Genomic DNA, 27,336 nt, shown 5'->3' on the forward strand with positions numbered 1-27,336 from the left:
GAAATATCAAGTAACACAGATGCTTTCATTACTGTGCATCAGAGTTAGTAAGAAGTGCTGTACAAATCCTGCCGCGCATTGTGTAACAAAAGCCAATTATGTAAGGCAATGTTGCGTAGTTCTGAAGCGATTTGGCAAAGGGTGTGTAAGGCCTGGCATCGGCCACATGAGGGCACTGTAACACAAGGATGGTACAACTTGGTGCTGGCCTGGAAACACTGAGAAACTGCAATTCTAGTTTAATCCCTTCGCTGCTGTACTTAGGTACTCAATGAGGAGTCAGATAAGGGCTTTTTTCCTTCCTATCCCCGTCTTTTTCAGTGTATGAAAAGCAGAACAACTGGTAGTTTCCTTACACAGAAAAGAGGCGATGTATGTTAGGAATGGGGATTTTTGTCTTTTTATAATTGAAAGGTATCTGGCTTTCATTCATTTACATTCATTTCCTTCAAATTAACCTCCTACTTATTAGTCACCTGCAAAAGAGTTTGAAACAGCCGGTGCAATACATAAGTATTTCAACCTTTTACCTATCTTAGGATAAACAGATTTTTCCTCTAAAAATTATCAGAGCAGGATAAACTTAAGATAATTTTCTGCTTGAGTTCAGAGAGAAGGTAGGCTCTTGCAGTGGTAATACCTGTTATTCTGAGGAAGAAGTTTTTAGGAAATGGGTTGAATAAAAGCATCATAGTTTTGTTTGTCTTTGTACAATTCCAGTTCAGCTTCCTAGCTACTTTGCTACTGTTTTGGCCAGAAGTATGTAAACCACCTTTATAACTACAGGATGTCAACTAACCTTCTGAGTGCTGGAATTTTATCTCAGAAGTCACATTTGTATCCAGAAATAGAACCTCTCTTTTGTTGGCAGTCAACTGTGGAGGCACACCAACATGCTTTATTAATGTTCTCTTTCAACTGATCTACAGATAAAGTTCTCTTTAATGTCTTAATGCCAGACAATTTTGCAGTCCAGACCAGGAATCTTTGAAACATCTTAAGATATTTTGGAAACAAATTCTTATATACTCTTCAAAATACTAACACAAACTATGGTGTCTTACCAGTCATGAAACATGCTTTATCTGTGTGTGATTCACTGTCTCCTTTGGTAGACATACAGTAGTCCCAAGAGAAATACTAGAGTATGATTTCAGATTCAGATTAGAATGCTTTTCTTTATGCTGTGACCTTGGGTACTGAGTTACTTTCTCATTTTATGCTGTGCTGGATCAATCATGCTTGACCAAGAATGTACATAGCAATAAAACTTTCTAGCTGGGTCTGGTTGGTAGAAAGTCAGTTTTCAGCATCATCAAAGTTAAATCATGAGCTATGAGGTTTCCTTAGCTAAATATGACCATCTGCCTCAGGATAGCATGCCATTTTTCATCCATGTTACTTGCAAAATTGGGAAACAGTCAGAGGCATTAGAGAGGAGGACAAGTGAGGAAGAATGGTAGTCCTAGGAGGTACAGTTGTCAACACAGTGGCTACTGCAGTAACCATTAACATAATGACCGGTCTTCCACGTCTGGTTGTTGGTTTCATCTTAGCATTTTTTGAAAACAGGTCTTGAAATGGGAATGAATCTGTATTTCATTGGGGATTCTGAAACAACCTTCTGCCCTATGCATTTTAGTGCTTCTCTGAATTTCATAAAATCCGCTCCTCTCTGTCTCATCAAGGGGGCATTACCTGCAATTTTCATATTGCCAACCAAATTGTCATTCTGAAAATTGCCAGACCTGTAGTAAAGCCTGAGTCATTCTTTATCTGTTGCACTGAGCTTCCCATCCATTTATTTGTAACTGTTGACTGCTCACCTTAGAGCTGCCATAGCACCAGTCAAAGAAGTGCTCCTTTCAGATTCAGATCTGTTCAACCAGTCAGAAAAGGTATGAACAAAACAACAATCATAGCTTCTGTGTGCTGGTGTCTGCAGAATATGTATGTGGAACAGCCCTCATGAGTCTTCTGTTAGAACTCCTATTGCTGAAAACTGATGTCATCCAAGTATTATGGAGACAGCAGTTGTTACCATGCCCAAATTCTGTCCCAAGGAATATTTTTTGGCAAAAGAGAAAGTTCATCATTTTTCAGTTGTCTCAATGGTTAGAGCAATATCAGCCACAGTTGGGCACCAGCCACCTGTATGATTCTTGTTTTGAATGATTGGACTGAAAGCAGCCTTTCTTGCCTGAGTCACTTTTTGCTTTGTTTATCAATCTTACTTATGCATATCCTAGTAGTGTATCAGTCATGCACTATTCTAGTACTAGAATAGTTGCTAGAATAGAAACATACAATGCTTTGGGTTGGAAGGGACCTTAAAGATCATCTAGTTCCAACCCCCCTGCCATGAGCAGGGACACCTTCCACTAGACCAGGTTACTCAAAGTCCCCTCCCACCTGGCCTTAAACACATCCAGGAATGGGGCATCCACAACTTCTCTGGCCAAGCTGTGCCAATGCCTCATCACTCTCTCACGGTAAAAAATTTTTTCTTAATATCTAATCTAAACCTACTCTATTTCGGTTTGAAGCCATTCCCCCTTGTCCTGTCACATTGAAAATAGTGTCTCTCATTCCTTGTAGGATCCTTTCAGGTAGTGGAAGGCCAAAATTAGATCACCCTGAAGCTGCCTTCTTCTTCAGGCTGAGCAATCCAATTTTCTCAGCCTTTCCTTGTAGGAGAGCTGCTCCATCCCTGTGATCATCTTGGTGGCCTCCTCTGGACTCACTCTAACATGTCCATGTCCTTCCTGTGCTGGGTACCCCAGAGCTGGATGCAGCACTGCAGGTGGGGTCTCACAGGAAGAGAGGGACAGAATCCCCTCCCTGGCCCTGCTGCCCACGCTGCTTTGGATGCAGCCCAGGACACGTTTGGCTCTCTGGGCTGTGAGTGCACATGGCTGGGTCATGTCCAGCCTCTCACCCACCAGCACCCCCAAGTCCTGGGCAGGGCTGCTCTCCATCTGTTCATTCCCCTGTCTGGATTGCTACCAGGGGTTGCCCCAACCCAGGTGCGGCACCAGCACTTGGTCTTGTTACACCTCATGAGATTCCCAAGGACCCACTTCTTGAACTCGTCCAGGTCCCTCTCGATGGCATCCCATCCTTCAGATGGTTCAGCCATATCACTCAGCTTGGTGTCATCATAAACTTGCTGAGGGTGCACTCAATCCTTTCGTCTATGATATTAATGAAGATATTAAGTAACACTGGTCCCAGTATGGACCCCTGAGGGAGCCAGTGATCACTATCATCTGGATGCAACCATCCAACCAGTTCCTTATCCATTCAGCAGTCCACCCATCTAATCAATCTCTTTCCATATTGTGGGGAACCATGTCCAACACTTTAGAGAAAACAAAATACATTTTAACTTCAGCCCTTCCCTTGTCCGCTGATGGAGTCACTCCATCAAAGAAGATCACTAGGTTGAACAGGCGGGTGTCCTTGTTGCCCTTGGTGAAGCCATACTGGCTGTCTTGAATCCCTTCCCTGTTCTCCATGTGCCTTAGCATAGCTTCTAGGAGGATCTGTTCCATGGTATTCCCAGGCACAGAGCTGAGGGTGACAGGTTGTAGGTTTCAGGGTCTTCCTGTCTACTCCTTTTAAAGATAGGTATAGTATTTCCCGTTTTACAGTCACCTGGGCTTCACCTGACTGCCGTGACTTTGCAAATATGGAGATAGGCAGCTACATCCCTTAGTTCCTTCAGGACTTTGGGATGCATGTCATCCAGTCCCATAGACTTAATGCATGTTCGGGTTCCTCAGGTGTTCATGAACCCTGACCCTTACTTACAGCAGGAAGCATTTTGCTCTCCCAGTCCCAATCCTACTGCCATCCACTGGAGAGATGTGGAAAGAGAGGTTACCATTGAACACTAAGGTAGAAATGTTGTTGAGTACCTCAGCCTTGTCCTTGTCCATTTTTACTAGTTTTTCAGCTTTGTTGGTGTGGGGGGCTACACCTTTGACCTTCCTTTCCTGGTTAACATACCTGTAGAAGCCTTTCTTGTTATTCTTTGTCCCTTGACACATTCAGTTCCAGCTTTGCCTTGGCCTTCCTCACCCCATCTCTGCACAGCTGAACTTTGTCCCTTCCCAGGTTTCCTGCCCTTGTTTCCACTGCCTGGGTGTTTGCTGCTTTCACTTTAGTTTCACCAGCAGTTCTCTACTCAGCAATGCCAACCTCTTGCTTTCCTTGCCCAATTTATTGCTGCTGGGGATTGGTAACTCCTGGAATACTTCCTTAAAGATCTGCTAGCTTTGTATAATAATAAATATCTAGTATAAATAGCGTACTTAGATTACTAATAATATCTCAACAAGTGCTATCTTAAAATGTCAAATAATAATAAATATTTCATAATAATTAAGGTTTTTTTTTTCTTTTATTTTTCAGGTGACTGGAGTTGTGGGCAGAGCAGAGCTTTTATCATCTATTTTTTTCCTAGCTGCTTTTTTGTCATACACAAAGTCTAAAGGGCCAGATAATACCATAGGTAAATGATTGGCAAAGAGAGATATAATTAAATTCCTTTATCACTGATAAAAATGCTCTTAAAACTGTAATAGAGGTGTACTAGTTATTCAGCAAGTGTGTTCCAAAACCCCTTGAGCCCCAAGATACCCATGTAATACTACATTCCATTATATAAATTGCATTTTTTTTCCCCAAGACTTAAGCATTTCTTAATTAGCTTTATAACACCTACTGCAGGGGATTCCTGCACTGACTTTTATTATTGCAATTTAAGTGGAAGTGTGCTGTGGTGCCTCAGCTGTTCAGTCACAAGTAAGCTGCAAAGTTTCAGTGAAGATGAAGGAGGCTTGCCTCTTTGCCAGATTGACATAGTGAAAAGTTATGACTCCCTATAAAGTATTCCATTTGAAAAAGTGCTTTGGTGATTTAGGAAATACTGAGATATTTTGTTTTACTTACTATAAACTAGTCTTCTACCCTTCATTTAGTTCTTTTGATTTAAGGGAGGCAGTTCTAACATTGATGCTTGTGTATTATTTTCTGTAGAGGAAAACTGGTCATCTTTCATAAGAAATTACATACTAAACAAGTTTACAGAACGTAGCATATTCAAACATGAATAGCCAAAGTCTTCACTTTTTAGGTTAATTTACTTGATTAAATGTTTGTGTTTTTTGTAAGACAGAACACTTTCAATAATGTCTTCTTTATTTGCAGTGTGGACTCCAATTGCAGTGACTGTGTTTCTAGTAGCTGTTGCAACACTATGTAAAGAACAAGGAATAACAGTGGTGGGGATATGCTGTGTGTATGAAGTATTTATTGCTCAAGGGGTAAGCTGTTGAAAAATAAAGTGAATTTCTGTTATGAGACATTAAGTACTTTAAAGCATCGTATTTCAGCAGTGATCTTTCTCAGTTCAGGTTAGCTCAATAGTTCTGTTACATTTTTCAGATTTTTTTGAGTCAGTTCATGTTTGACATAAATGGTTCATGTTGAGGGACTCAAATGACATCCAGGCTGTCCTTTACATGCCATACAGAGATGTTAGCAAATATACTCAGTAAGGACTTGACAGGTCTTAATGGAAGCCTACAGTTTTGGTTCACTGAGATTTGCAAATCCTAACATGTTAACAGTCTTGATTAAAGTATGAGGTGTATAAAGGTGAGGGATTATTTGGTTTTAATCCCTGTAGTAAAAGTAGAGAATATATCATATACAAATGCATTTCATCATTTTCTATTGAGTAACCAGACATTTTGGAGTAGTTCTATTTGAATAAGTAATATGCTTAAGAAATTTGTTGTTCTAAGAATACCATTCTCTGATAGATTTCATTTTAAGCATTGATAAGCCTTTAAACTAATAGTGACTTTTCCTTAAAGAAACTAGATGTTCCTGCAATTAAATAATTCTTAGGTTTTTAATAATCAAAATAAATGCAATTAAAAATGTATCATTGCATATTTTAAGAAAATTTTCAAGTTATTATTCCTTAATTACTTGCAGGAATATTTTGCAAAAAATGCACCAATAAAAGCCAAAAGATTGTCTATCCTGGGGATACATAACCAAGGCCAAAATAACAAAATCACATAGATGTCTTTGTAACTATTGCCTTTGCAGGTCTAGTGAATAAACATAGAATTTTCAAGCTGCATTTTTAAGGAAATCACCAGTACGTGACTTGCTTTCAGCCCACTCTTCCTTTCTTTTAGTAACTTTTTGATCTGATCTTCAATTTCATTAAAGTTTAACAAGATTGTGTGAGTCAATTGAGTAGAAAAGATAAAATGCAAACTGAGGCTTCTTCTGAAAGCACAGGTGTCACATGAACTTAGAGTTTTACCAGTCCTCAAAAACCTTTCCATTTCTGTAGTTTAGCTAACCAGTGTGTGCGAACCAATAAATCATCACCAGCAGAAGTGATGAAGACAAAGGGAAAGAGGTACAGAAAAGAAATTAGGTTATGTAATGGGAAACTGCACGATCATGATGTTCATGAGGCAAGGACTAATGACTTACTGCAGTAGAGGCATAAAATAGAAAGCCAGGGCTAATCAGGAAGCAAATAGTATTTCTATCATTCGTAAGGAATTTTGTTTATAGGGCAAGTTTTCAGAGGGGCTGATAATTCTGAAAATAGTGATTTTTCTTCTTGAAAGTTTATTTCATGGCTATGATTCATTTGTTCAAGTCTCTGAAGATGGTAGAGTTTTTTGATCTGTCAGTGCAAAATAGACAGCTACAGGCATACAGGTTCAGCTGTGATAGTGTTAGCAAGAATACCTGAATAGTTTATTAGGATGGAGACCTTATTTTGGGGACTTGTCATGAAAGCACTAAGTAGCTGAACTAAGTAACTGTTGGGAGCAGACGTTTAGAGAAAGCCAAGGAAAAAAGAACTAGGTAGCTGTTTATCTAAGGGGAGTAATGAGTACTCTGATGATAAACAATTTTTTTAATTTGCAGTACACCTTGCCAGCATTGTTGGACACAGCTGTACAGATTCTTCGAGGGAAGGGCAGTATTCCTTTCTCTATGCTCCAAACACTGTTGAAGCTCATAGTCCTAATGTTCAGTACGTTGCTGCTTGTAGTTGTCAGAGTCCAGATTATCCAGTCTCAGCTTCCAGTGTTTACAAGGTAATAGTAAAGTGTTTCTTATTTACAATTGTTTATAAATAAGATGTGGCTTAATGAAGTCAAATGAAATGGCCAAAAATATATGGATTTAAGTGTTACTCACTTATTTTAATATCGGTATTCAGTGTCTGTACAATATTGCATTTTTTGTGAAATTGCTATATGATACTATTCCAGCAAGTGTTGACTAAAATGTCTAAAATATTGAGGTATCTGAGCAGACAGCCATTTAAAAGAAATTTGCCGTTTATAGTTCATCTTAGTAATTCAGAAATTAAATGTCTTATTGCTTAAGTATTTTTTATTGTCTCTGTATTTGAACCTTAGCTGAACACTCCCAACCTCTTAAGTTTTTTCCTCTTCTACAAACAGAATATATTTTGTATTTTAGGTATGTACTATGTGGAAAACATGGTTGTCTTCAGATAGACTACTTGAAGATAAGTGTATATGAATGACATCAGAACTGACAAACTAATTTATCTTAAGTTTGAGCAATGTAGAAATACGAGAATCTAAAACTGTCCCTGAAAAAATGAGACAAACTATTGAAACTATTACAAACATGAGCAAGGACCACTTTAGGTCCCAGCTTTAGGTGTAAATCATTCTGTTTCTTCAAACTTATGTTGATTATATCCCAAAACAGTTTCATAAACATGGAGGAGGCTCTGTGCCTCTCTACAATGTGTCATTGTGCATGGTTTCACACCTGACAAATGCAGGAAGATTAGGCTATTTTACATGTCTGTAAGTAGTAGTTCTAGCTATGACTCTAAAGTTTGCCACAAAGGGAATCAAGGCCATATCTTTCTTCATTAAAAGCTCCTTTTTCTCCTTTCTTTTGCTTTAGGTTTGATAACCCAGCTGCTGTTAGTCCATCCCCAGCAAGACAGCTGACTTTCAACTACCTCCTTCCTGTAAATGCTTGGCTTCTTCTCAATCCCTCAGAATTATGCTGTGACTGGACAATGGGAACTATTCCTCTTGTGGAGTCTTTGTTAGATGTTAGAAATGTTGCCACCCTTACCTTCTTTTGCTTTCTGGGATCTTTGATGGTCTTCAGTCTCCGGTACCCTGGGGATTCCTCCAAGACAGTATTGATGGTATGAATGATGCATTGGTTTTGTCCTTTTGTTAAGAGTAAGTGGCCCAGGTTGGTCACATGTGTAATCTATTGTGACCTAGAGAGCATCTCTATGTGCATCTAGACCTATGTGCATCTCCTTTTGGGCTAAAATGAACACATAAGGGGAAAATTGTCTAGCAACAAAACTGCTAAATTGCAATTCAGTATGTGATTCTGTCAGAGATGAGGATAAATATGCCTCTTGTTAGGTATTTGCAAACTGTATTGCAGCCTTTCTCAGATATTCGGAGCTCAACTGGCAAATGGGGGCTTTCAGTAGAATTTAAATGTGTTTCAAGGACCAGAATGCATTTTCATCCTGCAAGCTGTCTACCTTATTTAAATGTCAGTAGTCATGATGTGTATTTAGCAAGAGACTTGATTTTCTTTCTCATAGGTATGAAAGAAAGGACATATTTTTGCATTTAGGAAAAGGGTTTCCACTTTTTCTATTGTTTTGTTGTTCTTCTGTGAGTTGTTTTCATATTGTAATGAAAAACTAATTTTGTCAAACTGTAAGATCAGTTCCTGTCTGTCTATTCACTATTATGTATTATCTCAAAACTGAGATGGATTAACAGGAAAGAATATTTTGGAAGAAATGGAAAGGATCAAAGGAGCTAGCATTTTTGAAAAATAAAACAGTCATCAATTATTGATTCCATTGCAGATTTTTGCAAGGTTAATGGTAACCTGATACCATACTTTTTATTAATTCAGTGGTGCAATTCTGTGTACAACAAACCTGCATGCATTTATCTTAGTCTGCTTCAGAAATAATGGGGTTTTTTTCGTATGTTAATCAGCCAACAAAAGTTTCAGATGGGTGGGAATATTTATGCATAACCTAAGGTGTAAGTAGTTCTTTGCTAAGCAGCTGACAAATTTTGATTCACTTCTAAAAGACCTAGCATTATAGTTCTGACTCATATGGGTTTTCTTGTCTTGTCACTGGAGCAAGGCAATATATTTCACTAGAAAATCAGTGAAAATGATATCTAGTATTGCTGATGAAATCTCTTGTCCTGAGTTTGGAAACTGTGTATGAAGAGAAGAACTTTAGATAGCTTATTAATATGATAAATATGCAAGGTGACATGCTTGGAAAATAAGTTTCACAGCACTTCGAATATGCAAAGGAGTAGTTTGATTTTCCTCCTTATATAAGCTGAGGCATAAGTTTTTCTCCAGTGCACTGTTAGCAGTAGAAATGTGTGTGGGGAGTGGTTCACTTTTTTTATAGGTCAGCTCTTGAATTTTAAGGCTGTTTATTTCCCTGCCTTTATGTTTATTCCCTACCTGGTGAAGCTTACATAGGAAAGGGTTAGTAGGTTTGTCAGCATGTGTTGGTGTTAGTTAGTTTTTGTTTGACGGTGGTATTTTTACATGTGTTTTTAATATTCCAAGTGCCTTTTATAGGAAGGGTTTTCTGAGATCATTCACTCCAACATGCAAGCCTCAATGTCACCTGACAGTATAATCCTGGTTTAATGCAAGTTGTTTTCCTTCAATCTGTACCTATGTTGTATACGTAACTTTCAATATGATGCTGATTTTCTTCAGACTTAATATCGAAGTGCCTGGAAGCTAACTTCTTAGGAAATGGGAGTGCAATATTTTATATTAAATATTAATTGTTATGTACTACAGAATGAAACAATATGGTAGGCCAAAGCCTATTGCTGCAATCCAGTAAGCCATTAATATCCTCAAGTAATCAATGTATTCTGTATATTGTGAGGCTCAGTTGTGTTTTTGTCTTTGTAGAGCTAAATGAAGTGCTATGGATCAGCAGCTGAGCTGTGTTAATGATCCATGTGCATATTCTTGAAATATCCTTGAAATATGCAAGAAAATCTTAGTTGAAGTTTTAAATCAGTGTTGTATTTTTATGTGTGTAATCCTAGGTTGATTTTCAAACTGGATTATTTTACAGTTTTAGCATGGAAGAGGCAGTTAATGTCATGCTTAAATCTAGACAGCCAGTTGTACTGAAAGTTTCTAGAAAATTCCTCTTTCTTCAAAGAAACATTCCATTTCTGTAGGTTTGCTTTTGTGGGCTTTTTTTTTTTTTGTAACTTGGAGGCCAGATATTTTGAAATAATTATTCATGTCTTTTCTGGAACCAGAGATTGGAAAGCCACTATTTAACAATCACCCAGGACTTAAGGCAAATGGTCACGTCCACTTTCTTTGCAGCAGATGGATTTCTTTGCCTTTTAATAAACACAGTTTTTGATAAGAAGTCTGTCCCTGACCTAAGAACTGCAATTGTGTGGTTCTTAAGTTCATTGTCGTTTCAGATACTTTGGGGTACTCTTAGCGCTCTGTCCAAACACTGATGTTTATTCAGTGACTGATTCTGATTTTTGTTATTCACATTTTTTACAGAAACTCAAACCAGATTCTATTGTACTGTAAAAATAGCTGTTTTGTGCCTCAAATAAGCTGATATAAATTTTTAATTATTAGATAATGTCCAAGGTTCTTACACTGTCTTGTTTCTTTATCTGGACCTCTTACTAAAACACTGTTTTGAATTTAATTAATCCTTTGATCCTATTGATTTGTCCTCTTTCTGTAGTACAGAAATGCAAACAGACTTGCAAGCCCTTAAGTAAGGAATAGAGTCATTTGCAGGTTACTACTTGCCATATTCAGAGCGGTCTCAATGTAAAACAGATCTGAGTATTAAAAAAAAAAAAAAGGCAAGAACAAATATCTACTATGTATGTCTGGTTTTATGGGATTCTTTTTGTAATTTGTAAATTGTTTCTTGGATACAATTTATCACTGCCTAATCTTGATTACTAATGTTACTTGTATTTCTTTTCTAGGCACTCTGCTTAATAGTGTTACCATTCATTCCTGCGTCAAACCTGTTTTTTCCTGTTGGATTCGTAGTAGCAGAACGAGTGTTGTATGTTCCTAGCATGGGATTCTGCATTTTAGTAGCACATGGATGGAAGAAATTATCAACTAAAAGGTAAATAAATTCATACTGATAAAAACCCCTAACAGGAAAGCTTGCATAACCATAAATATGGTTATCTTCTATGAAAATAAGAGTAAGTCAGACTGGTTTAACTTTATTCAGAGTTGATTACTGACTGAAATTCATACAATGGATGTGTGTCAGCAAATTAAAGTTTCTGAAAATTTAATCAGTAACAGATTAAATTTTCAGAAATGACATACTACGAATGGGTATCAGAGCCGTTCAGTATTTGTTAAACTAAAAAATTCTTTGGTTAACAATTTCACCTTAAAAACTGTGCTCTAAAAGAACACACTTTTGTTTTGTGATATCTTCTACATTGATCTGGACATACCTCCCACTGATGTGGATGCTTTACCCTTCTTAGCCCAGTGGCATCCTGATGCCAGTTCAGACAAATGGGAAGGCAGCAATTTGCAGTCTATGTTGTCTGCTATTGTTAGAGATGAGGCCCTGCAGTAAAATTTACGCTAACTGGTGCTGCTGAAGCTGACAGCATCTGGATAATGAGAAATTAGTGATACCTTGTGGGAGTATGGAGAAAAAATTCTCACAAATCCCACTACGAGGCAATAAAAATAGAAGTGATGTGGAAGAAAGCAAGGAACCAGGAGAGGATGGCTGGGGAGAAAAATTAGGCACATAGTGTCATTTACTACAAAAATATTGGAAACCAGCTCTCTAAAATGAGAAAGAGAAGGCTCCTTGCTTTAGAAATATGTGGAAAGAAAAAACTTTCATATAAGCCTGATAGGCATAAAGATTACTGTATATGCCAGTTCTCATTGATTACTTTGATAGTGTTTTAGAATTACTCTCTTAATTTTACAGTTCCACTTCTTTAATATTTTAAAATCCAAGAATAGTAGTCAAAAGATGCATTTTTTATCTTAGAAGTGGAGAGGGTAAAAACCTTTCAGTTTTTAGTAAACCCCTGTGAAGTAGGTAGCAGAGTGAACAACTGTTCCATAAGTCAAGTGTAAGAAATAGCTGTTAATGGTGAACACCTGTATGTCCACTCAAGAATGAGATTTTTTTTAGAAACAAAATTACATTCATAATTGTAGGAAAGCTATAGAATGTTTGACATCTTTTTATAATTGAATTAGAATTCAGAAACCAAATGATCAGCATTTTAAAGTGTATGTTTTATATCTGTCCTGTTTAAACTCCAGAAAAATAAACTGCACAAAATGAAGATTATTCCTGACAAGCTTGTCACAGAGTGTGATATTTGCCACAGTTTGCTGCTCTAAAAACAAAATTGCTGGAAAGACACTAAACCTTTCTCCTATTTAGATATTACAGTAGCACTAGAATTACATCTGCCTGTGGAAGATGGGGTAGTCTGCACAGACCTCTCCATTTGGGTGTGTTCTACAGTGTGGGAAAGATTGATGATGTGTGCAGTAAAGAATATGTGTGGAGTTTTCTGGTATGAAACAAAAGTACGAGGTGATATTTAAGTTGCCTTTTGCATTTTGTAACATTTTGTGTAGTGTTTTGGAGAACCTCACTTTTGGCATCATATATTGTCTTAAATTACAGATAAGTCTTAAGAGAAGTATAATTTTTGTATACATGGTATACAAATTCTATTATGTGAATGGGCTTGTTCTTATTAAGGGAGTTGCATAGTCATAACAACAAAATCAGGTAAAAAACAAAACTAGTTTGAACATTATTTCCTTTCAAACTCTGGAGTGTGCTAGTCACAAATGTGGTCCTTTGTTTGCCTTTTAGCATATGAGATACTTATTCTAATAAAAATTAGAATTCTTGGTGTGCTTACAACAAGTCTTTGTTTGTTTTATTTAATAGCGTGCTAAGAAAAATTTCTTGGGTTTGTTTGGCTGCGGTGCTATTCACTCATGCCTTAAAAACACTGCACAGAAACTGGGATTGGGAGTCGGAGTACACTTTGTTTATGTCTGCTTTAAAGGTACTGTATTCTGTTTGGAAAGGATAATGGGAAGTTCCTGTTGCTGTTCTTAAAAAGCTGCAGGGGAACATGATAAAAATGGACAAAAATTATGCTTGTTTTGGCACATTAATTTCTATATTGACAATATTGGCATCTAATTAGTTACTTCTGGGAATGCTTTAAAAGCAGTGTGATGCACACATAGAAATTCATGTGCACAGAATAGATGATAATTCTTCTTGTGTCAAAGCAGTTGAATTTATTCTCTTGTCTGGATGAAAGCAGGATATGTTTCAGTACAAAAATCTACAAAAAGTTTGATGCATAGGATAATTTCTTCTAAGTTCATATGGCATGATAAGACAGTTTGCAAAATATCCCATATCAGTTACATTGAATTTTAAGATGTTTGTTATTTCTATGGGTAAATAACTAAAACAGATTGATGTCGCACAACAAGGTCAATGTAATCATTCTGTATGTAGTGACTTTTTATTCTTTACGTATAGAAGCTTGATGAAATCTGTCATTTGCTGTACATTTTTATGTCTTAAGATATTGTTAAGAGAAAGTCAATTGTTAAGTAATTTCAGCTTAATAACCTATGCTTTTGTATCTTTTTCTGGTTTTAGGTAAATAAGAACAATGCAAAACTATGGAACAATGTGGGGCATGCATTAGAAAATGAAAAAAATTTTGAAAGAGCCCTGCAGTTTTTCATACAGGCCACACAAGTGCAACCAGGTAAAGCTTTGACTAGTTGCCATCTCTGCACTCCTGGTAGTTCAGTATACTTAGCTTACTTAACAGCTTCTCAATGGACTGTTTTGCTTCAACTGAACATCAGTGTCATACAGTAAGTTAATTGATCCAGGGTTTTTGGAAATAAACTAAAAAAGTCCTCCAGAAAAGGCTTCTATCTATAAAAAGCTGCAAATAGTTTTAAAACTATTCCTTGCATGACATTCTTTATGAATTAACTTAAACTGTGATTTCTTATGGAGTATAAATATTACTTCATTTTTTTGTTTAAAACTAAGGAAGCGTGTAAGAAAATAAAAAAATCTAGATAATATCAAAATGCGCATTTAATCCATTTTACATATTGTTGCAAAAGAAGTTCTAGGTAGTACTGGACAGCCTTTCCTTTTAGAAGATTAATAAATAACCTTCAATTTATGTGCCTCTATTATAGCAAGAAACTAAAGATAGATACATGGAAATATGATAGGACCTCAAACTTTTTACGGTTTCCCACGTAATTTTATAGTCCCTCTTTAGTTCATGGTTAAATTATTAGCTTCGTAATTAAGATGAAAAATGATAGAATTACTTTGTTCTTTTGGTGATGGGGATGTTCTATCAGAGTACCTGTACTTCATGCTACTCTGAATGCAGAGGTGTTTAATTTCATGATACTCAGTGCATGGAAATAATTTAAATTTCATTCTTTTCTTTATTAAGATGATATTGGTGCCCACATGAATGTAGGAAGAACTTACAAGAACCTAAACAAAACTAAAGAAGCTGAAGAATCATATATGATTGCTAAATCATTGATGCCACAGGTAATTAGTAACTTTATTTTACCTACCACCACAGGACAGAACCTATATTCAAGATACAGTTTTTGTATTTTTCCTGTAGCTCTGTGTGGCTGTATAATTTAAAGTTTGTCAGTGTTCTTTTAAAACCTGTCTATGAACAAAATAGGCTGTATACAATAATGGCTGTTAAAAAAATGCTGACTTAGAACTCTGCTACAACTGTTTTAATTTACTTTTTATACTGCTGTGTTGTGTTTTGGGGTTTTTTTATGGAATTGAGGGTATAAAAGAAAGCAGCAGCCAAAACCTACAGTTTCTAGTCACAGTTGGTTTATTTTCAGTTACAGCTAATACATTGATGGTGACTGAGTTTCTGAGCCCTTCAGAGAAGGCTTAAATACAACATTGGAGGTTGGAGAAGATAGCCACAGCAGCAACAAAAAAATCCTTGCCTGAACATGCTTTTAACATGTGCTTTGTTACCTTTCCCATACATTAAGTTATATTTATACCTAGGAAATTTTACTTGTTCAAGCTCTTTAGAGAAAAAGAGAGTAGTATTTTGGAGAATGTATGAAGGTAATAAAAGCTGTGGTTAAAATGAGACTGGTAACAAAAATAAATGAGCAGCCCTTTGAGTAGAAGCATGGCTTCAAAAGTTTGCATTGTGAAACAGTATGAAGATTCTAAATGGATAAAGTATAAACATTACAGCAGTTGCAATGTCATAGCATTTTCATCTTTCCTGACTACTTTTCATTTGCTATATCAGTTGGCAAATCATTGGCTTACATTAGGCTGAAGGGTAATAAAAAAGGAATGAAAATGTATGACAGAATGTCAGTTTAGGCTTTAGGAAATACTTTTGTCTAAATGGAGAAAGTTTTTCAAGGTCTGGTTGGTTTCCAGTAGCTATCTAGATAAGCCAAATTAAGTAGTAGCAGAGCTTAATTAAGTAGTATCTTAAATATTGTACAAGTTACCTATGTTTTCATAGAAATAAAGAATAAAAAATATCCTGTTTATTTTCGGATATGATTTTTCTGGAAAAGAATTACTGTTCTTTGTCATTATCAAGAGCCTGCACACTAATGTCCAGTAGTACCTTAAACAAATGGGGCCAGAGTGAAAAGGAGTTCTGTACTGGTCATCTCTCATATTTTTGCTCATCTGTGTTTGGTACATGTATTGTCTTTGACAGATTATTCCAGGGAAAAAGTATGCAGCAAGAGTTGCTCCTAACCATCTAAATGTTTATATCAATCTCGCAAACTTAATTCGAGCAAACGAATCTCGCCTTGAAGAAGCGGATCAGTTATATCGACAAGCAATTAGTATGAGGCCAGATTTCAAGCAGGCTTACATCAGCAGGTATGTTTTCTAATTTTAGAGATACATATTCTTGAGTAAACATTTTTGTGCTTGCAGTACTCTGAACAGTATTTAGTTCGTACAGTTCAATTAGCTGCTGAAATGGTTTCATTTCCAAGTGAGAAGATGAAGATTTGGAACAATAATCAATTATTCATTACAAGTCCTGTTCTTTTAAATTAAATTCCTGCTTCAAATGGCATATCTCCATGTAGGTTCTGTATTCAAACATTGTATAGAAAGACACTTCCATTAGATTTCTTTATGAATCTCTAACTCAAATTTCTAATCTCTTAGTTTAGTCTTGAACTGAAAAGCTTTTGGTTAGTGAGAGTCATGGAGCTTTCTTTAAACTTTTTTGTTAAAGATGGTCCAGAAAATGCAAGTCTTAATTTAGTTGACATTAATTGCATTTTAGTTGAGCAATGTAGATGTGGGTATTGAGGCATCTGTCCAGTGTTTTGTTTGTTGTAATTTCCACTGGGACTTAGGGAGGTTCAAAGATGCCTGAACTATAGCTGTTGCAGTGTAATTACAGAGCCAAGTCAGGAACCCTTGATAACTTCTTTTTTTGTTCTTGTCCTACTTATGCATTTGTTGTGTATTTGTTGTGTACAGATTTTTGAGAGCTGAAAGCTTTATGTAAAAGAGGGTCTTGTATTGTTTTGTGCTTAAAACTAACAAAATTTAAAAAAAAACACTGTTAGATGACATCTACTGTCTGTAGGAAGGCAAACTTTCAAAAAACCTGTCAATTATTTTCATATGGGTAACAATAAAAGTTGAAGGTTAAATCTGGTTCTTCAACAGGGGAGAATTACTTCTAAAAATGAACAAACCTCTGAAAGCTAAGGAAGCTTACCTTAGAGCTCTAGAACTAGACAGAACCAATGCAGACCTGTGGTACAACTTGGCAATTGTTTACATTGAACTGAAAGATCCAGCAGAAGCCCTGAAAAATTTCAACCGAGCACTAGAACTCAACCCAACACATAAACTGGCGTTATTCAACTCAGCACTGCTAATGCAGGAATCTGGTATGTTTATTGTCCCTTTTATACATATTGTGTATTTGCATTTATAGGATCCATACTACTTAATTATTTTTTTATTAACTGTTTTGTTTTTGGAAAGGACATAGCATCGTCAAAAAATAAACTGTTTATTTATTATAGCTGTGTAATTTGTAGTGTATGGAATTTGTGCAAAGTGTATGTACAACCTTAGCTGATCAGCATCTTTAATACAAGTGCTATTTTACAATATAGTATCTTACACGTATAAAGAATAGTGTTACACAAACATCTTCAAAACTATGCCTATATGATCTTTAAAGATAATATTTAGTAAAATATGTGTAATACCTGATTTGCATTTATAGTGATTGATTTAATTTTTGACTCAAAAATCCAGCTTAAGTCTCTGGTCTTATATCAAGCTCTAGAAATATGAATGTTTTCATAGGTTCCTCTGTCATGCTGCTAATTAGGATGAATTCAGTTGGATTTTCATGAGGGTTTTTTTTCATACGTATAGCTCTGTAGGTAAGGGTGAGCCCTTAGTGAATTAAGGCTGTTGGAAAGAGTATTTGGCAAGTGAACTGCTAAGATTTGTTTCTCTTTTGTTGAGATGGTAAACTGCCCCTAAGAAAGGTAAAACAGTTGATTGAAGCTGAAGACACTTGATAATTTTCCATCTCTTCTCACATTGTAAGTTAGTAGTTCAACACATGCTCTGTTCCTTGTCTGTAGAAGTACAAGCAGCTTCAAACAAGCAGAAACATTAACCATTTAGTATTCAGTTCCTCATGCTGGACAGTGCAACACTGTTTCAGGGGGTGAAAGAGGGCAGATGAAAGCAGCTCCCCTATCCTTCAGTAAGTCTGTGTCCGGAATTTGTTACTAAAATATGTTCACTGTATTATTCAGTAAAATAGCACAGATCACAAGCTCATCTAGATAATCCTGGTATTGGCAGATAAAATTGTTTTGCTAAATCTTTTTTAAACTTTGATGCAAATTAAAATATGGGGATTTTATTGTTTTGGCGTTCGACGGTATCTTAGTCTGGCTACAGTAGAAGTTACCTATCTCTGTTGAAACTTTTTCAGTCTATCTAAATGATATCTAAAATGAGATCTTCCACTCAAAGTTTGCCTCTGTAAGAACTGGTTTGTCAGAACTGACGTCTTCTCTGGATTCCATTTGCTCAACTGTGCATGATAATAACTACTTTTAAGCTTGTAGAGACATCTTTTGTATCTGTTATACAAAACCTAAATATCATTCAGTAGCTAATAGAGTAATGATGCTGACTCTGGCAACAAGTCAACTGTATGTAGTTTCATTCTATAAAGAAAATAAATATCATTGACTTTTGCTGTTACACAGCTATGATAAAAAGTAGCATTTTAAACCCTTTCCCTTTTACAGTTGCATTTCAATTTGTATAAAGATTAGCATTTTAAAAATCCTTCAGAATAAATGCTTCAGGAAATACCTTGAGAATTAAATGCATTTTCTGTCATTTAGGTGATGCTCGACTTAGACCTGAAGCTAAACAAAGACTACTACATTATGTGAAAGAAGAACCACAGGATTCAAATGGGTACTTCAATTTGGGTATGCTAGCAATGGATGACAAAAAAGACATGGAAGCAGAGGCATGGATGAAGAAGGCCATAAGGTTACAGCCAAACTTCCGAAGTGCTTTGTTCAATTTGGCCCTGCTTTATTCTCAGACAGGAAAAGAATTGATGGCTTTGCCCGTCTTGGAAGACCTACTGAGATACTACCCTGATCATACCAAAGGTCTAATTTTGAAAGGAGATATCCTTATGAACCAAAAGAAGGATATTGTTGGAGCAAAAATGTGTTTTGAAAAAATTTTGGAACTGGATCCCAACAATGTACAAGGAAAACATAATCTTTGTGTGGTTTATTTTGAAGAAAGAGATTTAATAAAGGCAGAAAAATGTCTGGTTGAAACACTAGCACTGGCACCTCATGAAGAGTATATTCAGCGTCATCTAAACATAGTTAGAAGTAAAATTGCATCACTCAGTGCTATGGAACAGTCATCACTTCCATCAGATGGGAATGCAGCTACAGAAGCAAAAAAAAGTTCATTTCAGAATTTGAAAGAAGCAAAAAGTGAGAAGACAACCACCCAATCAACAGGTGATAACAAGAGCGAGCGCTCAAAAAATAAGAAACCAACAGAGAAAAGCAGTGTGGACAAAGAGACTCCCAAAAAATCTACAAAAGAAATCAAAGACATTGAGAAAAAAAGAGTTGCTGCATTGAAAAGACTAGAAGAAATTGAACGTATATTAAATGGTGAATAGTCTTTACCATGTCACAAAAGAATAAGGGGAGAATACTATTTTTAGTTATTGTTTAATTTGTGAGCCAACTGGAAAGTGTTCTCAGTGCTTTGAAAATAGAAATAATGTTGACTGCATATCACTTATCAAGCAGCAAAAGGCATTACAATGCTGTATGTGAGAAAACCACAACTTTTAAATATGATGGAGGGATGGGTGGGAACTGAAGGATAAAAGGTTGAGAAAAATCTTCTGTGCAGAATCCTAAATAGTGAGAAACTAGCACTCATAAAAATCGTTGGTAGTCAGGGATATTAATGCTACTTTCAAAGACTCAGTGGAAAAACTGAATGGTGAATTACTGGGATAAGCCAGACACTGTTTCTTTCCCCCAGCAAATCTGTATTGTCATTATCTACATTTCAGTTTACACATCAGCTGAAATTTTTCTAGACCTCTGCTATACAAGAAAAACAGTTTGTATTTGCATTATTTGTTTCCAGAACTTAACAAAGTCATCAAAATGCCACTGGATGTAGTATAGGGGGATGCAACTACACACTAAAATTTTCAGTTGCATTCTAAATATGGAATGATACTAACTTTTAGATGTTCTTTACTTACAATGCTAATGGTTTGTACTCTTTTACCTGGTAAGAAAATCTTCCGGTGCTCTTAAGATCTTTAGACTCTGCTTTTTATTTTTAAGGAAATGTGTGGGGTTTCTTCAACTGTCAATCATCTGGTTGTTCTTAAAAATTGTATTAAAAAGGGTGGTTTTGTCACTTCCTCCCCAGTTCATTGAATGCTGAGAAATGCACTTTGGTACAGTAACCAGTATGCTATGCAGTAGTCTTTGTTGACTTTATGTCAACGGCTGTGGATTGACTCCTTGGTGTAGTGAATTCTTCCTTGTTTATAGCAATCTGGTTTTACTATTTCTGTCATTGAAACAGTATTTCTATTCTCATTACTTTTTACAACACTAATATAAGCAATGTTTGCTCAAGGCAGTGCGATAATAATTAAGCCACTGAATTTAGTCGTGTTTAACACAAGGCAGTGTAGGTAGTATCCTTTCAAATACTAAGTTCTGTTGTTTTGATACTTTGTCTTGGGTGTGTGGTTTTTATTAAATATTTATTTTGACTACTAAAATATTCCCATTTACACTTTTTCACTAATGCATCATTTTAATTTCTTACAGGAAATGAAAATCTTTGCAATTTCAGTATTGCTTTTATCCTTGTGCAATGCATATATTTTTGTTTAAATATGCTACCAATTACCTAAACCTGATTTTTTCCTTAATTCTGAGAAAGAAAAGAAGTGTAAGAGCTGGGTTCAGTCATAATTTTCACTGATCATTAAATCTCTTACTCTTCATGTTTTGTCTTATTTCATTATGTGGAAGTATTCCTTAACAGCTCTGCCATTCAAACTTAGTCCTTTCCGTACCTGCTCAACTTGCTGTCTTAGGCAGTAATCCAGCTGTAAGATGTAATAATTATCTCTGTGGGAGAGATCTTAAATAGGTAATGGGCTTCCTTGCACAGACCTTTTCTTTATTATGTTTCATTCTGAATGTTAGCACAACAATTGCTTACATGGTAATAACTTGGTGGGGAGGGGAAGTGTGTTTTAGAAAGCACGATTTACAAGCAGCTGACAGAACAAGTATGTGGTGTGCAGCTATTCTTCATAGAAAAAATATTTAAGTGCTACTTGCAGAGAAGTGCTCACAGGAATCTGTTGACCACACCTTGAAAATCACTTGTCTGTCAATAACTCAGATACTTGTACCTAAAATAGCTGGTATGTTGTCTTTTATAGAAACTTTAACTTGCATATTAAGTCTTCCTCCAAACCTTTGCTTTACAAAAGGATTAACCATTGTTCTGGGCAAGATGAAGGAACATTCATTTGAAAGTGGCAGGAACTAAGTAGTATGAAAAGGTACTTTCTGATAGAGAAGGTCAGGATTCTCCTCTCTTCTATATGAAGAGCTCTTTAATTGCCATTCCACACCATTTTTATTTGGTCTGTAAATTGAAGAGGCAAGTAAAGGTGCAGTCTCGATCTCTGCATCTGAGCCTCTGTAATGTCTTATCTTGACCATCCAAGCAGCTCTTCACGGACTACCAAGAACTGTTAGATTTATTGATGCTAAGAAGTGCCGTCTGGTTTAACTAAAATCATCAGACAAATGTAAACTGAAGGTTGCTGGATGTCTTTCAGTCTGTTCTATTCCCCTTTTGTCTCTCTTAAAGAAAATTTAGTAAAAAACAAGTATTTTGACTAACAAGTTCTATTTATCCTGTTAGGATGTGTCAGCCATTTTAAAATTAACCTTTAACAAGAAAAATGGTTTAGTAAATGGAAGTGACATAACGTGTGAAAAATTATCAAAATAGCATTTGCGTATAGGAAAACTATCAAAAAGAGAATAATTTTGGTTTTGTCTGCTTGCAGGTAGAACAAAATAATTGACAGGTATTTTCCCACTTCCAGTTCAACTTATCTTTTCTCTTCTTCCTGCCATCGTCATGTGCAAAACACATTAATACCCCCTTTCAGAATTCCCTAATTTCACTAACATGCAAGAACTAGGAATTTCTGTGAGTGGGACAGGCATACTAAAATAATTTTTAGCCCTCTAATCATACAGTGCAATTGCTGTGATTGCTGAAAAAATGTGAACAGATGTGTTATATCATCTTTGCATCCATACACAAAATTTTTTCCAGCTTACACATACAGCTGCAGAGTAAGCATTTTAAGTATGACATGTATTTGTGCATGTGATTTCAGTACAGTCTCATGCATTTGTCAGATTGTTCTTCAGATCTTTTGCAGGGGAGTATATGCATAGAGAGACTCATAAACATACAGATTAATTGGATATGCATGCATATAGTTGGAACACTTGGATACCTAGAGGTAGTGCAGTTGCAGAGGGACAACATGTGCAATTGTAGACTAAACTTAGAATATACAATCTTTTTGTCTGTTTTGCACAGAAACCTAGGATTTAATTGCAAGTATTCTTTATTTTCAAAGTATTCTTTGCATTACAACCAGTTAAAAACATGATCAGTCATATCTCATTTCTTTTTTTGTCTGTTGTTTCTTACCAGCTGGCAGTGAAGTAATCTAGTATTGTGAAGGTTAGGAAAATTTTCCTACAAGTAGGCATGTATGTAGAAAATGTTGGCAATTGGAGTGGAAAGGATTGAGTGGGACAGAAATCCCTTTCAGGGTGCAGTGCAGTTTGTACCTTGATTAGTCAACACTGAAAGTCAAGCTAGAGTGAACATACAGGAAGATTGCTGTGAAGGGAGGGCCTGGGAATAGGCAACCTCATGTTTACTGGCACCTCAGAGCAAAGCACTGTCCTGTGAGAAATACCAATATTCTGGGAGAGGAGTAAGCACTCAATAAGCAACAACTCCTGAAACATTATGGCACTGTGCGTTTAGGTTGTCCAGCACATCTCAGCAGCTTTCTCTTTCTCACAGCTATTGGGCAATCCAAGCCCAGGGGGCATTGAGGGCGACTCTTCAAGCAGCTACCACTTTGTTGTCAGAGGAGGCTTTTGCACAACCCAGCTGTGCCTTGTAGTTCACATACCTTTTTCAGGGTCATGGACCTTTGGGCTGAAAATGCAGGCATCTGTCCCTGAAGTTTCTAATGGAAACTCTATGAAGATCAAAGCAGTTCCAGGAAGTTTTTCAGCCATCCCAGTCTCTTGCAAACTTTGCATTGCACAGAAGCTCCAGGAAGGGTCCCAGTTTTGAGTGTACATGTCTGAGCTTTTCCTTGCAAATTCTATAAATCACTTCTGCCTGACACAATGTCTGGAACTGCAGCAGAACCTGCTGCTCCAGGAAAGTCCTGCCATGTAACCAAAACTATGCTTCAACTTTGAGCCTAAGAATCCTGCTTTGCTTAGAAACCTTGAGAATGGAAAGGCTGTAAGATACCTTCCATCCATCCTTTGCCTCACTTTCTCTGTGCAGTGTTTCAACTACAGCAAGAACCTGTCCTCCAGACCTCCAACATAGCTTATGAGAACATAACACATTCCTTCTTGAAATCAACATAGCTTAGGATGTTACATACATTACACTGCTACTTTTTGTTTTAAATAATCTTAGATTATGACATTATCTTAGAATATGACATTATTTTTATAGCACTGAGTGAACGGTAGTGTAGTTAATATTCTTAGAAAAACTTAAAAAACTGCTTTCTACGGTCTATTGCCTGTCTACAAACTAGTGGTTCTGCATGTGGGATGTGTGGCCCTTGCAAACAGCCAGAAGAAATCACATGCGCATATCAACGAACAAAAGGCAACAATGACAAAACCAAACCAAAACAGGAAAAGAAAAAAACAACCAAACAAATCTGAGAACTTTATGCATAATTATCCTGGTTTGGGAACAAAATAATAAACTATATAATTTTCCTGGGCTAGGAAATCATCCCAGAAAAACACATTTAACCTTCTCTCCACAGTCATAATTTAAAAGATTGCTGGAAAGAGAATTGGGCTTCATGAATACCATCTACTGTGAGCTAAGGAATTCTGTTTAGAATAAAATATTAGTATGTTATTACTCCAGCATAATGCAAACAACTGTTAGCTGCTACATCTTTACTGGTGTCAGAAAGAGGCTACCAAAAAAAAAAAGCAAGTAAAAAAATCCTTGTTCACCTTGTGTCTTCACCAGTGCTTACAGAACTGTAAATGTCTTTTGCTAAATATCCATACAGAGACACTATGTTTACAGCAAATTTAGGGGTTATTTGCTTGCATGGGTGAGCTCAGTCTTTTGTGGTTACGGACAGAAACAAAGAAATGAAAAGCTTGGCTTGGTGGGGCGTTGCATGCAAGACTACACCTTGGCATTGTGGAAAAATGTATATATACTTACCAAAATTTTAGTTACTGATATATCACTGTAGCAGGCAAGTTGGTGTATTTGATACAGTTTTGGAGGGCGATCTAACATACAAGATTTATATGAGGCTATGAATAATGTGTCTCTTCTACACTGTAACTGTAGTGAATGTGAAGCTTTGAAGGACTCCACATAGAGTAGAAGAGAGCATTGGAATAAAGCACGTTCAGATACCCTACGCCTGTTTAGCATATATGTTTGTTCCTTACATGTAGTTATCAGGGTATTGTCTTTTTAAATAGGCATGGAAAGGTATTTTTAATTATATGAGTATTCATCTACACACAATGAGAGTAGGTGGAGGAGGAAAATACAACAATTACAGGATGTCTTACCAAAAGCAGAAGTCATAAATCTTGATTTTTTAAAATACCGTCTAGAACATGCACTCACCTTGATTTCATTTGCAGTTGTTAACCCAGCCCTACACTTCAGTTGTACGTGAGCATCATTTGAGCACGATCTGTAGCGCCAGCTCCCCAGTACTGAGAGGTGGAAGGAGATCATGACAATGGGAGCTGACAGAATGGGGGATTAGTTATCACTCCTCAGCCTCAAGCTGAATAATCAAGGTTTACTTGTTTGTTTGGGTGCACTGCTCGTTTCATCTGCAGGAATTATGGATGATTATCTCAGTTTGCAAGATACAGTGATTTCTCTGTTGATAAAAGAAGCTTAAAGGGAGTTTCTGAACACCCTTTCTACCCCTTGGACAGATTTTAAACAGATCTGGAATGCTGGGTTTCCTTCAACTGCATGCATGTACATTTATCAATTTTCCAGTATAAATAGCTGCAGACAAATAAATAGAATGGAAAGGTATGTGAAAGCTTAAATCTCATGAAACTCAAGTACTGGGCAAAACCATAAAAGAAGCTGCATTCTGTACTACTTCTTTAGTTAGTTTTCATGAAGTTACAGTATGATCTGTAATGCTGACTCTTATTTGTATAAGTCACACTGTATTTCTACCCTTACTTGGGTGAATATAGTCAAAGTTTTAGTACAAATATTTAGGTTTAAATTTACCTTTCCAAGGATAATCCTTCAGATTAGGACCTAATTTGCATGTTCAGGAAAAGCAAAAATAAGAAACAGAATTAAGTTTTGGAACTTTTTTCCCTCTGATCAATATACATGAAAAATTATATATTTGACCAAAACCCAGATGTACTGCATAAGGATAAAAGCACCACTGAAATTACAAAGATGCATGAAGATTTTTCAAAGATGTTCCAGTAATCTTCAGTGGTTTATCTTATACTAAACTGTACTTTCTTTCCATTCATTTCCTTTATATTTTGATTATTTTTACTGACTGTAAGACCTTTTCCCCTAAATAACAGCTTTTTAAAAAAATTTGAGTATAAAATTGACTGATGATCTTTCATCTTACAAACACAAAACATACTGTGACTGTAGAAAAAGAGAAAACCACATAAAACAGAAAGCAACTGAAAAGCAAGAAAGCGAGTAGGGAGGTTTATTTTAAAAATTAATAACAAAATAGCAAACACTGTTATCTTACGTTGTTTTGTGTCTGGGTGTCCTAAGAGCCTTCTGGCTTATGAGGAAATAAAGCAAACTTTTAACTCATCAATTACTGACAATCTCAACTTCAGAGTCTAAAAGCCATGTCATATGGCTGTTTTTACTACTATGCTGTTCCTTCTTCAGCTCTAGATAAACTTATATAAAGGGATTGGGGGTGAGACTGAATTTCAGTAGCACAGTCTCTGTATTATTTTTAATATCTTTAGGTTCTCTTTCCTTTGTTCTCTTGTCTTTGTTTTTGTGGCAGTGATACTTTCTCACACTGCCAGTGTTCCAGGACAGAGGGCTGGAAAGAGGAGCTAACTGAAGGATTAAAGTCTTTATATGTAACTGATAAGCATCTTCAGTGTTCCGCTCTTTGCTTTTGATTAAATACATGTGGATACGGTATATATGTATATAAATTGCATAAGTAAGTCTTTGCTAAAAAAGTGGAGCACAGTTATTTCAACATTCACTATGAAAAGTGCTCATTTTGCTTTATTATTCAAAACTTTGGAACAGCAATGCAGAAAAATGCCTACGGGGACCGATGACCAAGTAACTGCTGCAGGTCATTACTCATTGAGAGGCAGCTGCATAAGTCACACAAATGATCAGCTAAGAGTAGAGACTTACATAAATAAATCAGTATAGTTGTATAATACATAGAGCATAACACCGTATGACTGATTTTTGCTGTTGTGTATCGTGATTAGATTTCTTTTACTCGTGATCTGGCAGGGTGTTGAGAAGGTGGGAGTTTTCTGCTTCCAGGGACTACAGCTGTTCAAACTGTTGTTATCTGCTGTTCATTATCACTTCAGAGGTGAAGGCTGCTATCTTTGTCTTGACCTCTTGGTAAGTATCTCGTTAAAACATGAAGCAGAGGGTTCATTCAAGAGGCTAAACTAGAACACGATTTCCGGAAGATCGTGATTGTATCAATCTACAGATGAGGACAAAATTAGCTAGAATTGTTCTGTATTTCTGTCCTGCATGCAGCTATTTACAGAATGTTTTCTGCCTAGTCCTGGTAGCAATTCTGGTGTACCTTAGGCCAGTAACTACAAATCTTAAGCAACAATCCAACCCATGTTCTCCATGTGACAGGATACATTGCAGTGCTCTAAATAACACCACTGGAAGATGTGGCCTCTGACCTGAGAAGCTTATCATCATGGAAGAATGTGATGATCTAAACTAGGAAATAAATAAAAATGGCATTTTTATTATATATTTGGGACTAGCAAAATAGTGTCTACGGTTTTACAAAGCTGCTTAATTCCACTGAAATATGACAGTCACGATACTGTTTGGTAACCTTCCTCCAAGCCTGCGATTTTCTTCTTAAGAATTTACTGCTTTTCTGCAGCCGCATAATTAAAGAAAAAATA

General features: G+C 36.3%; 1 protein-coding gene across 2 annotated transcripts in view; it reads left to right on the plus strand.

Annotated features, from left to right (window-relative positions):
• The window catches only part of TMTC3 (transmembrane O-mannosyltransferase targeting cadherins 3), a 37,730-nt gene extending 11,436 nt beyond the window's left edge, over positions 1–26,294 (plus strand). The window contains exons 5-15 of one of the 2 annotated variants that reach the window (XM_039571049.1): positions 4,417–4,516; positions 5,215–5,330; positions 6,973–7,145; positions 7,999–8,251; positions 11,112–11,260; positions 13,094–13,214; positions 13,829–13,940; positions 14,661–14,764; positions 15,945–16,114; positions 16,925–17,151; positions 18,646–24,788. In XM_039571049.1, the coding sequence (XP_039426983.1) occupies positions 4,417–4,516; positions 5,215–5,330; positions 6,973–7,145; positions 7,999–8,251; positions 11,112–11,260; positions 13,094–13,214; positions 13,829–13,940; positions 14,661–14,764; positions 15,945–16,114; positions 16,925–17,151; positions 18,646–19,460 (2,340 nt within the window). In that variant the 3' untranslated portion in view covers positions 19,461–24,788. Of the gene's footprint in view, positions 1–4,416; positions 4,517–5,214; positions 5,331–6,972; positions 7,146–7,998; positions 8,252–11,111; positions 11,261–13,093; positions 13,215–13,828; positions 13,941–14,660; positions 14,765–15,944; positions 16,115–16,924; positions 17,152–18,645 lie in introns of both variants that reach the window. The other variant, XM_039571050.1, reaches the window with a different exon arrangement.
• The last annotated feature ends 1,042 nt before the right edge of the window (positions 26,295–27,336 follow it).

The sequence above is a fragment of the Corvus cornix genome, chromosome 1A (genome assembly GCF_000738735.6).
Source record: "Corvus cornix cornix isolate S_Up_H32 chromosome 1A, ASM73873v5, whole genome shotgun sequence".
Classification (NCBI taxonomy): Eukaryota; Metazoa; Chordata; class Aves; order Passeriformes; family Corvidae; genus Corvus; species Corvus cornix.